At 39.3% G+C, this 12,384-nt stretch overlaps 1 protein-coding gene across 3 annotated transcripts; it reads left to right on the forward strand.

Moving 5' to 3' along the window:
* LOC109824744 (short-chain dehydrogenase TIC 32, chloroplastic-like) lies at positions 559-9,702 on the forward strand. Of its 3 annotated transcripts, XM_020391388.1 has the most exons (9): positions 559-744; positions 1,625-1,856; positions 1,986-2,065; positions 2,634-2,750; positions 8,107-8,260; positions 8,352-8,430; positions 8,990-9,071; positions 9,156-9,211; positions 9,333-9,702. In XM_020391388.1, the coding sequence occupies exons 1-9, from the start codon at positions 630-632 to the stop codon at positions 9,507-9,509; spliced, it is 1,092 nt and encodes a 363-aa protein (XP_020246977.1). In that variant the 5' UTR covers positions 559-629; the 3' UTR covers positions 9,510-9,702. The 3 variants fall into 3 exon arrangements, with proteins under 3 accessions (XP_020246977.1, XP_020246980.1, XP_020246978.1); XM_020391391.1 differs by lacking the exon at positions 2,634-2,750; XM_020391389.1 differs by lacking the exon at positions 2,634-2,750 and having other exon boundaries at positions 8,990-9,211.

Below are 12,384 nucleotides of genomic sequence, written 5' to 3' on the forward strand. Positions count from 1 at the left end.
ATATTTGATTAAAATATTTTTATATATTGCATTGTATTGTGATTGTTAATTATAAGAAAATATTTCACTAAGTAAAAGATAATAGGAGGATATTTATGTCTTTTGTCCTGTATAAAGAAAGTTGTTTATAAGTAGCCCAAAAATAAGTTTGGGAATTCCCAACTTATGTTCTGGCTGTTTACAAGTAAGAAATAACTAACATAAGTAATTCTTACCCAACACGATATTATTAATTTATTATAAATAAAAAAGCTGCTTATGAGTAGAAACAGGTAAGTTGCTAAACACTCGCTCAGTACTATTCTTCTGATTTTGTCATCCTCTTCGTGTATGCTCGCTATACGCTGGTCAGGCGTGACAGCTGGCAGTAGAGGAGGTGGGGGTTGGCCCAACTGGCCATAGTTATTGGGCTGGGCCAGCAAGCTTGTGGGTCGTGTAGTCCCATACTCAAAACGTGGCAGGCCAAGACCCATTAGCAGCGGTAATCCATGTACGTGTCCATGCTTCTCTTAATATCATAGCAGCGGATGTGAAGATCCTACAGGTCCCCATCTTTTCTTCTTTATTTCTCTACCATATATTCCCCTAGAAAGAGGTCACCCTGCTAACAACACGACATAGGAGGAGGAATGGGTCTCTGGAACTGGCCATGGAGAGCAGGGTCCTCTGGATTTGGCTCGTCTTCAACAGCTGAACAAGTCACTGAAGGGATCGATGCCGATAATCTCACTGCAATTGTCACAGGTTTTTCTTAGGACTTGTGTGCATGTGCTGGAAAAAAAAAAGCTTGTTATGTTTCTACGAGATATCGCCCTCTCCCGTTTCATCTTCGAGCAGATCGAGTTGAACGAAATTAGTCGGTTAACTGTAAGAACGAGAATTTCGAGAAAAAGTTATAAACATGGATTACTTTGTGAATGATACAGTAATAGTATACAGAAGCCCTGATATCAGCATGTACAACTTTAGCTAAAGTAAATTCATGAAAATAAGCAAAAAAGACGTTGTAGAAGCAAAAACAGTAGTGTACAGAAATTCGAACTGCATCCTTACCCTCTTACGTACCATGAATCCTATAGTTTTCTGGTCAGAATTACTCGCCGACTATTTCCCTGGTTGAGAGAGAGTCGATACTAATAGATAACTAATCAATATAGCTTATTAATTGCCAAATCTAAGATTCAAGATGAAAACTCTCAAAGCTGAGCTAGTCATGAACCATTTAGAATTAAAAAAAAAATCTTAGATATTGCAGATCACCTCAAGCATAAAATCCTTCGTCTATAAATGCACATATCTAGCAAATTCTAGCATATATTGGGATATAATTCAGCTCCAACTTAAATTTCTCATATAAATTTATACCAGTTTAAATTCCATACACGCAATCATAGACTAAAAACACTTGCGTTTCATCTTTAAAAGCCCCAAAATTTATACCTATACTTACAGAAATAATTAATTAACACGCATGAGCCACAAATAGTTAGAAACAGTTAAGTGCTTACTACCAAAAACAGCCCATTTGACTGTTTCAGTGTTACGCTGTGGTCTAATTTGTCATCGGTAATTTCTCCGTAAAATATTAAGCGAGCTAATAAGCATATATATGTTCGTGCTGCAGGAGCAACAAATGGCATTGGCAAAGAGACAGCAAGAGTTCTAGCGCTGAGAGGGGCTAAAGTCATAATACCATCAAGAACACTCGAAAGCGGCACCAAGGTCAAAGAAAGCCTCCTCGAACAGAATCCATCAGCGAAGCTCCAAGTATTGGAGATGGACCTGAGCTCCCTCCACTCAGTTGACTCCTTCGCGCGCTCCTTCAGTTCATCAAACAAACACCTTAACATCCTCATGTAATTAAGCCACAAATTAATTAAATAGCTAGCCACTGTAGTTTTATCTCATTATTTCTTAAATCTTTTTAGCCTTGCATTTGGTTTTACTGATAGTAGTAGTGTTGACGTGTTTTGGACTTCTAACAGAAATAATGCAGGAATAATGGCGTGCCCCTTTCAGCTGTCAAAGGATGGAATAGAGTTGCAATTTGCTACGAATCACCTAGGTACTGTGATTTCCTTCATTCTTGCTTTCTCTTGGTTTTGGAGGTACGGGTCCATAACAGAATTTTTAATTAGATAACATAACAGGGTTAATTGCAGAAACTCTGTAGTTTTGTATTTTGGATTATTTTATTAATAGCAGTTTGATCCTCGCAGATAGACCCTCGGGGTCATTTTTTTTACTCTTTTACCCTCTGGAATCTATTTGCCTAAAGAAGGAAAAAGGGAAAGAAAAAAAAAATTTCTGTCCGAGGGTAGGAGAGTCAAAAAAATTCACGCATGGGGCTCTGTCTGCCAAAGTTGGACTCTAGGAATTATAAGTTACAAGGCGCAATACTGCAGGGGTCTGTGTGCAATTACCTCGAGATAATATTAGTCCATCGCAAATTGGTATTAGGATATTAGTCCCTTACGGTATGAAGCTCATGCGATGTATCCCTCAATTAAGTTGTCCATAAAGATATTGAATACATCATGATTTATACTCACAATGACTCTTTCCGTATCTCTAAACTTAGTTTAAATTCTAATCTGTTGGGTTTTCTAACCCCTGTTGCAATTTGGAAATAGAGATGGAGAAAAGAAAAACGAACAATCACAGAGGATACATAGAATTTTATATGGTTCACTTCTCAACGAGAGAAGCTACGTCCACGGCCGCCGCAAGAAAAAATTCACTTTTCTCAGGTTAGTTTACAAGCTGCCCTAATCACCCATTTTATAACATAGCGTTCTTACAAACAAGAATCTCAAACAGACCAGAAAACGAGCCAAGGCCCAAACCTGAGTCGCGATTGACCGCCAACAATGACGTGGTCGACCAACCAGAACGTCAAAATCTCAGGAAACCAATTACAGAATCCACGGTCGACCGGGCCTAGCCTCGCGGTCGACCAGATAGAATGCAGAAACACACCTTGTAGTGTGCATGTTTTCCGATCGATCGGACCTTGCCTCGCGGTCGACCGGCCAACACCCAAAACGTTGCCTACTTCGTTTTTCCTGTTCTTGCCTGTTTTCCTCTTCAATGCAGCAAATAGGGTCGAGTCTGATAGTTAGGCTCCATATAGCCTAACAACCTCTTACTTGGAGACTAACTCTCTGTCTTTATGACCTTTCCTTGTGGCGACGACCTCCCATACTATCAAGTAATGATGCCAACTGAAGTTGAACACAACCTTAGTTTCTCCATAGTGACAGTCTTCGTAAGCATGTCAGCCGGGTTCTTGCTTCCTTGGATCTTCACAAACTCCAACACGTCATCATCCAAGGCTGACCTTATGAAGTGATAACGAACATGTATATGCTTGACCCTGGCATGAAAAGCTAGTTCTTTGCCAAATGGATGGCGCTCTGGCTATCACAGTGTAAGACACTCTTCTCATTTTTCTGTCCCAACTCCTCCAAGAACCCCTTTAACCATATCATCTCCTTGCTTGCCTCTGTCACATCAACATATTCTGGCTCTATAGTCGATAAAACGACGATCTTCTGTAACTGGGAGACCAAACTGATGGTAGTAGTACCTAATGTGAACACATATCCCGTAGTGCTCCTTCTCTGATCTATCTCACCAGCAAAATCTGTATCACCAAATCCCTGCAGACCCAACTTGCCTCTCTTGAAGCATTAACAAGTCTCTAAAGTACCCCGTATGTATCTTAGAATCCACTTTACTGCTTCCCAGTGTTGTTCTCCTGGATCTGATATGAATCTACTCACAGCTCCCACTGTATGGGTAATGTCAGACCTCGTACACACCATGGCGTACATAAAACTTCCAATGGCTGAAGCATATGGAACATCCACCATGTAGTCTTTCTCCTCATCAGTCACTAGACACTACTCCCTAATCAACCTGAAATGACTAGCCAAAGGTATGCTAACAACCTTAGCATCACTCATCCCAAACCTCTCAAGCACCCGTCTAATATACTCAGCATGAGATAGCTGCAATGTGCTCAAAAGCATGTCTATGCTAATCTTCATCCCCAAAATCGGCTTTGCTACACCTAAATGCTTCATGTCAAACTCACTTGACAGCTGCTTCTTCAACTTCTTGATCTCACCCATATCTGAACCGGCTACTAGCATGTCGTTGACGTATAGCAGCAAGATAACGTAGATGATGTCAAGCCTCTTGAAGAAACAACAATGATCAGCATTGCACCTAGAGTATCCATTCCTCTGTATGAACCTATCAAACTTTTTGTACCATTGCCTTGGAGCTTGTTTCAGACCATACAAGCTCTTTTCCAGTCTACACATCATCTTCTCTTTGCCTTTCTGAGTAAACCCCTCTGGCTGTTCATGTATATCTCTTCCTCTAAGTCACCATGGAGGAAGGCTGTTTTTACATCTAATTTCTCGAGATGTAGATCTTCAGATGCAACAATGCTCAGAACCGATCTGATAGTAGTCAATTTGACTACAGGAGAGAAGATTTTCGTGTAGTCGACTCCTTCTTTCTGCTGAAACCATTTGACCACCAATCTAGCCTTGTATCTCTTAGAACCATCATGTTCCTCCTTCATTATGTACACCCATTTGTTATTCAAGGCTTTCTTTCCCACTGGCAACTTCGCAAGCTCCCAAGTCTTGTTAGAGTTCAAGGACTTAATCTCCTCTTTCATAGCAAGCTTCTACTTGCTCGCATCACCCACTCAACATGCCTCATCATAGATTCCTGACTCTCCATCGTCACTCAACAATAAGTAGTTAAAATGAGACTTGGACTGTAATGATGGATACTTTGGATTTGGTTTGGGTACTCTAGTTGTCCTCCTCAACTCTCTGATAGGTGGACCAGGCTCTGCATCTGCATCTGTCCTCTCTGAAGTAATCTCCTCTATCATATCTTCTTCCACCTCTTTTGCTACTTCTTCTGCCTCATCAGAACTAGCCTCAAGGTTACTCTCATCTAGAACATCATCCGGCTTGAAGTATACAGGCTCAGACTGCACCGAACTAGTGGACTGAAGAGCATCACGATCTTTGTAGAGGACTGTTTCATTGAAGATAATATCTCTGTTTCTGATGACTTTCTTGTTCTGCTCATCCCAGAACTTATAGCCAAACCCATCACCATAATAGCCAATAAAATAACATTTCAAAGATTTAGAATCAAGTTTGTTTCTTACATGATCACTAAAATGAACATATAAAACACAACCAAAGACTCTTAGATGAGAAAGGTTTACCTCCTTTTCGCTCCATACTTCTTCAGATATTATATGCTCCAAAGGTACTGATGGTCCCTGGTTGATCAGGTAGGCATCTGTGTTGACTGCTTCTGCCCAGAACTGCTTTGGAAGTCCTGCTTGTAGACGCATGCTTCTGGCTCTCTTAGTCAATGTCATGTCCATCCGTTCTGCTATGTCGTTCTTCTGTGGTGTACTTGGCACTGTCCTCTCCAATCTGATGCCACTATCATAGCAGAACTTCTTGAACTCAGAATCTTCATACTCACCGCCATTATCTGATCGCAGCTTCTTGATCTTCAAACCTCTTTTATTTTCTACCATAGCCTTCCATCTTTTGAACACTTCGAACACTTCTGATTTGTGTTACAAGAAATAGAACCAAGTCTTCATCGAGTGATCATCTATGAAGGTCACAAAATACAACCTTCCACCTGTAGACTTGACTAATGCTGGACCCCATACATTTGTATGAACTAGCTCAAGCTTCTCTTCCTTCAAAGTTCTACCAACTCTTTTGAAGCTTATTCTCTTCCGTTTTCCAAAGATGCTACTTTCACATAAGTCAAGATCAGTCGACCTCAAACCTGGTAGATTTCCATTCGATTGCATAACCTTTAGCCCTTTGCTGGTCATATGACCAAGCATTTTGTGCCACAAATTTGGATCTTCTTTGATCTCAACCACTACAATGGATCCATATGCATTTGTTATCATATAGAGAGTCCCACTCTTCGTGCCATGAGCAATAATTATAGACCCCTTGGTAATCTTCCACGTATCACATACGAAGGTTGTTATATATTCCTCTTTTGCCAGCTGTCCTATGGAGATCAAATTCTTCCTCAAGCTAGGAACATGTCTCATATCATTCAACTTCCATACAGACCCATTGAGGTTGATTTGCACTACTCCTTTTCTAACTATATCACACGCCTGGTCATCACCAAGGTAAACTTTTTTTAAATTTCCTGAAACATAGTTCTCAAATAGATCTCTATTTGAGGTAGCATGAAACGATGCTCCCAAATCCAGCACCCATAATTCTGTTGTGCTCTCTAAAGAGCAAATGAAGGCATCATCTGATTCTCCTGAGGTAACGTTTGTTTCAGTCTTGCTCTCCTTGTCTTTCTTGGGTTCCCCGTACTGGTTCTCATAGTGCTCATACTTGCCATAGTTTCAGCAATCAATCTCTTTCTTGCTTTTACGGTTTTTGGATTTTGACCTGTCGTTCCTCGAAATAGGTCTCCCATGGCTATTTCCTCTATTTCTGTTTCTGTTTCACCTCTACTTTCAACATTCAGTGTCGACTCTAAACTAGAGATTCCTTCTTCTTGCCTTCTAATCTCCTCGGTCATAACCATATCAACAACCTCTAAAAATTTTAGTTTCAGTTTTCCAAATGACCCGCTAATCAAAATAACGGTACCCTTCCAACTATCAGTCAACTGACCAAGTATTAAGAGGGCTTGAATTTCATCATCGAATTTAATATTAACGAAGTTTAACTGATCCGTGATCTCATTAAATTCATTCAGGTGATCCTTAAATTTTTGATTCTCAGACATCCTCAAATTAAATAACTTCTTATGAGATGTACCTTATTCGCTGCAGAGGGTTGTTTATACATGCTGGATAAAGCAGCCATGAGAGACGCCGTCGAGTCCTGATTCTTAATGTTGAATGCTACAGATCTAAACAAGGTCAACCTGATTGTTCCAAGGGCCTTCCGATCTAACAACTTCCATTCTGCATCATTCATATCCACCAGCTTCTCTCCCAATGGCAAATACAGATCCTTCTGATAGATGTAGTCTTCCATCTGTATATTCCAGTACCCAAAGTTTGTCTCATCAAACTTTTTGATCTTGGACGTCTCGTTCTCGGATCCCATATCTAACCTCAAATTGCCTGCACCGAACCTGGTCGCTTTAATACCAATTGTTGGGTTTTCTAACCCTTGTTGTGATTTGGAAATAGAGATGAGGAAGAGAAAAAAGAACAATAACAGAGAACACAGAGAATTTTACGTGGTTCACTTCTCAACGAGAGAAGCTACATCCACGGCCGCCGTAAGAAAAAAATTTCACTATTCTCAGGTTAGTTTACAAGTTGACCTAATCACCCCTTTTATAGCATAGGGTTCTTACAAACAAGAATCTTAAACAGACCAGAAAACGAGCCCAGGCCCAAACCCGAGTAGTGGTTGACCGCCAACAATGGTGCGGTTGACCGACCAGGACGTTAAAATCTCAGGAAACCAATTGCAGGGTCCGTGGTCGACCGGGCTTAGCCTCGCGGTCGACCGACCAGAATGCAGAAACACGCCCTGTAGTGTGCATGTTTTCCGATCGACTGGGCATTGCCTCACGGTCGACCGACCAACACCCAAAAACGTTGTCTGCTTCGTTTTTCCTGTTCTTGCCTGTTTTTCTCTTCAATACAGCGAATAGGGCCGAGTCTGATAGTTAGGCTCCACGTAGCCTAACACAATCCAACATCGCAAGGTTAAAGCAATTCATAACTAGAGAAATTTTTCTGATTTGCCTGATTACGTAGATGACTATAGAATTTTTTTTTACACTCGTCATTGTTTGTGATTTGTTAGTAAATTTTATAGAAACAATTGTTTGCAAGTCCTTGATCCTAGAATTTTTGAAAACTGGTTTTTGAGGATTTTTCCGAATTTATAGAAATGTTCAAAATTTCTTTAATGTGGTTTTGGATTACCGTAGAAAATTAGCCTCTCCCAAGTTTTTTGGTTCAATTCTGTCGCTAATTTACATGTAAGACATGAGAATTGAATAGAAAAACAATGTATAATTAATTCCTCAAAAATGCAGGACATTTCCTGCTCACCAAACTCCTACTAGAAAAGATGAAAGCCACAGCCAAAGCGACGGGAATACAAGGAAGGATAGTCAATGTATCCTCTGTAGCTCACAAGAGAAGTGATGGATCCTGCTTTGATTTGGATAAGATAAATGACAAATCAAGGTATCTCGAAACTTAATATCGTTGACATTTTCATAGATAACAAGCAGAGGTCACTAAATTCTCTTCTGCACACAAAATTCTCTTCTGGCAGATACAAGCCTTTTGGTGCGTATTCTCACTCGAAGCTGGCAAATATACTTCATGCGAATGAGCTATCTAGGCGGTTGAAGGTATTCGATCACTTCATTTGATTGGCGAAATACAATTACTGTAGAGATAAAAAAATCAGGGTAAATCAGAGAACACCCCTGAACCTGTGTCACTTGAGTACGATGACTGAAGGTGGTTTATACCTTTTAATTTTGCTGAAGAAATCGAGTTACAGTGGGCAGATAGTGGCAAGGGTAGTTTAGACTTTTCACCCTTCACGTTAATGCTGTTTATTTCAATCTCCAATAGTTTAGAGGGTTTCCTATAATTTTGAAATTTCTGACAGTTTTCTCAGATTTACCAAGTTTAAAGGGATTTTGTGCAATGCAACCCAAAAATTCATTGAAATTTGCCCTTAAAAATGTGAATGCTTTGCGATATTTTGATACAAGGATACCATACTTGCCATACTACCCTCGAACTCTCCTAGGATGCCATACTTGTGTTGCGTATTTATTTGGGATTCTTTAGTAACTAAATCTCTTCAAAACATTGAGCTAAGCATTATGCGACATTCGAGACTGCATTAAGTTTGGAAATGTTTATCGACTTCTCGCTCTCCAATCTTATGTCAATCAGGAAGAGGGAGCCAATGTAACAGCCAACTCCTTGCATCCAGGAGTAATAATGACCAACATAGTTCGCTACCTAAACTTAAATGGTATTATCCTTCCTTCGACCTCAAATGTTCTCCTGCACAATATTTCTCTTATCAAAGAAGACCGACTTCTACTTTATTCTGTAGGTGTGATAATTTCTCTTGGTACTATGGCGAAACCATTTCTTAAGGACATCCCCGAGGTAAGTAAAATATATGTGTACTTTCATGTGTAATTGCCGAAGAAATTAGCTTATTTTGTGGCTGGTGTCCCCTAATACAATGTGGTAAAAGTATCTGAAAAAAATGTATTTATTTTCACAGGGAGCTGCAACAAATTGTTACGTAGCGCTGCACCCCAAAGTGACAAATGTGACTGGGAAATATTTTGTCAACTGCGATGAGGCAACACCAACCTCCGCAGCAAGAGATGCCGGTTTAGGCAAAAAGCTTTGGGACCTTAGCGAGGGGCTTATTAGAACAAACAGACGAACAAAATAGCATCTTTCTTGTAGGTGAATTTGTTTAATTTGTACACGCTGGTCTGGATGATCAATGACGCTAAAATTGTTACTAAGCTTTGCTAGTTTCCTTACCGATCCTGTACATTTTTGTTTTTCCCCCGCGTAGCTCGATCCGGTGCTCAATTTAAATGGAAAATGATGGTTCTGCAGTTGAGGACCTAAATGATTTAGTTACATCTCAAACAATATATTTTGAAACTATCCTTGGACATGAATGATTTAGTTACATCTCAAAACAATTTATCTTGATCTGTTGGAACTATGCCTGGTTGCTTTCCATGCATTGCACTCTTATTACATGTTTGGAGAGACCACTTGAAGAATTCTGTTCTGTTGTACACCACTGTTTATGGTGACTTGCACCACTGATCGAGGACTCTTTCCAAAAATTTGGGATGGATTTGCCATTGTTGATGTTATTTTTTGTACTTTTTTAAATGAGGATAATCCACGGATTGGCGGAAACCACAACATTAGTTGGCCTAATCTGTAAGGAAAGTAAGGAAATTATCATTAAGCACGTTTCTTTCCTTAATTACCATTAAGCACGTTTCTTTCCTTCCCCTAAATATGGTCATTATAGGAATCCGTTTTCATATTAAGTATGCTATCAATAACTAAATATGGTTAGTTAAAAGAGATCTTTTTCAAATCTTTTCCAAATATATTTCTGCCTTGATGGACGGCTGAGATTAAGTATTAGAAAAGAAAACCCTAATGGAAAATTCGGTCCTCTCTCCACCTATAAATAAAAGCCTTTGCCCATCACAAAGACTTACTTACGTATTCAACACATAAGGGTTAATAGGCAAGGAGAGAGAAATTCGAATCATTCACCTAGCCTCTCCACCATTTGCATCAGGATGTCTGGAGGTACTGTTTACTTATACAAGATTAATATCCTATCTATGATAATCATGTAGTTCACGATCTTAGGGTTCATGTAGATTATTCTTACATGTGGTATCAGAGCTTAGGTTTAGAACACATGATCATCATGAATTATGATTAATCTGCACCGCCATAATCGGCATGTATAGATCCGTTACTTACTCTATTTTGCAGCAATTTTCGATCCAACTATTATGACCCGCATGTATGTTTAATTTTAATTCCGCAATTTTTTTTTATTTGGGCATGACTGTTTGATCGTGATTTATTTAAAGTTTTGTATTTTATTAAACTCATGTGTGAGAAAATCAGTACGTCGCTACTCATAACAGAGGATGATCAAAATTAAATAAATAAATATTTTTTGGAGTGCTACCCAGAACACCGGCCTTCGGCGGGATATCACGTGGCGACATCCTTATAGTACCATCATTATACTTACATCACATATTTTTCAAATGCATGAATCATTTATTTGCCCACAGCCTTATAGTACCATCATTATACTTACATCACATATTTTTCAAATGCATGAATCATTTATTTGCCCACAGGCAGATTGTATTCATATATTTGAACAATAATTAAGGAGCAATTGTTCACACATAAACTAGAGGATATCCACAGATATCTTGCTTTTCTTAAAATACATTGCTCAATTATACCCCTTAAATATGACGACCTTAGATGGTATAATGTGTAGAAATTAAGGTGAATACCCACAGGAGCACCTGAATTATATGTCGTTCATATTAATTAAGCATGTGTTGTTTTAAAAAATTGTAGCCTAAATTTGTTGTATCTCTATTGCAGTGACTATACCCTCAAACCTTAATTCGCATGCTACCTCTATCATGAAACTTAATGGAACCAACTTCTCAGAATGGAAAGAGCAGGTTGAGTTCACTTTAGGGGTGCTTGAATTGGATACGGCTTTTCTTATAGAAAAGCCAGCTCCGCTCACTAACACAAGTACTCCCGAAGAAATAAAACTCCATAAAGATTGGGAGAGATCTGATAGACTAAGCATCATGTTTTTGCGAATGTGCATTGAACCCAACATCAAAACATCCCTACCTGAACCCGAGAATGCTAAGGATTATATGAAGGCCATTGAAGATAGGTTTAAGACTGCAGACAAATCCCTTGCTGGAAAACTAATGGCAGATCTTACAACCATGAAATTTGATGGCTCTCGCTCAATGCATACTCATGTCATCGAAATGACTAACCTTGCAGCCAAACTAAAGAACTTAGGAATGACAGTGGATGAACAATTTCTCGTCCAATTTATCCTAACCAGTTTACCTTCTCAATATGGACCTTTCCAAATTCACTACAACACTATTACGGAAAAGTGGGGGGTGAATGAATTGGCTAATAAACTGGTTCAAGAGGAGGCCAGGCTGACCTCACAAGGTATTAAAGTAGCTCATTTCGTTCAAGGAGCTGGAAACCAAGCTGGGAAAAAGAATAATTCATTCCAGAAAAGAGCACCACCCAAATCTAATGAGGCTAATCAATCATCCAAGAAGAAAAAGAAAAATGACAGTTGCAAATTTTGCAAGAAACCTGGGCATTTCCAGGCAGATTGCACTAAGCGTAAAGAATGGTTCGAAAAGAAAGGTAACCCTATGGGTTTCGTAAGTTATTTCGAATCAAACCTTACTTATGTTTCTTCTGATACTTGGTGGATTGACACTGGTGCTAATGTTCACGTTTCAAATAATATGCAGGGATTCCTTACGATCCAAACCACAAACCCAAGTGAGAAGTTCATCTTTATGGGAAACAAAGACAAAGCTCCAGTTGAAGCTATTGGAACTTTTCGTCTTATTTTAGATAGCGGTTATCAGTTAGACTTATGTCAAACTCTTTATGTTCCGTCTATTTCCCGTAATTTGATTTCTGTAAGCTCGCTTGATAAAGACGGTTATTCGTTTGAAGTAGGTAATGGAAAT

This window comes from Asparagus officinalis, chromosome 9 (genome assembly GCF_001876935.1).
Source record: "Asparagus officinalis chromosome 9, Aspof.V1, whole genome shotgun sequence".
Taxonomy (NCBI): domain Eukaryota; kingdom Viridiplantae; phylum Streptophyta; class Magnoliopsida; order Asparagales; family Asparagaceae; genus Asparagus; species Asparagus officinalis.

Bases quoted from the DNA above. Each gene is read 5' to 3' on its own strand.
- LOC109824744 (XM_020391388.1), top strand. From the start codon at position 630: ATGGGTCTCTGGAACTGGCCATGGAGAGCAGGGTCCTCTGGATTTGGC. The intron at 1,857-1,985 runs GTAATTAAGCCA...GACTTCTAACAG, and splicing joins AAACACCTTAACATCCTCAT to AAATAATGCAGGAATAATGG. The intron at 2,751-8,106 runs GTTAGTTTACAA...TCAAAAATGCAG, and splicing joins AAAAAATTCACTTTTCTCAG to GACATTTCCTGCTCACCAAA.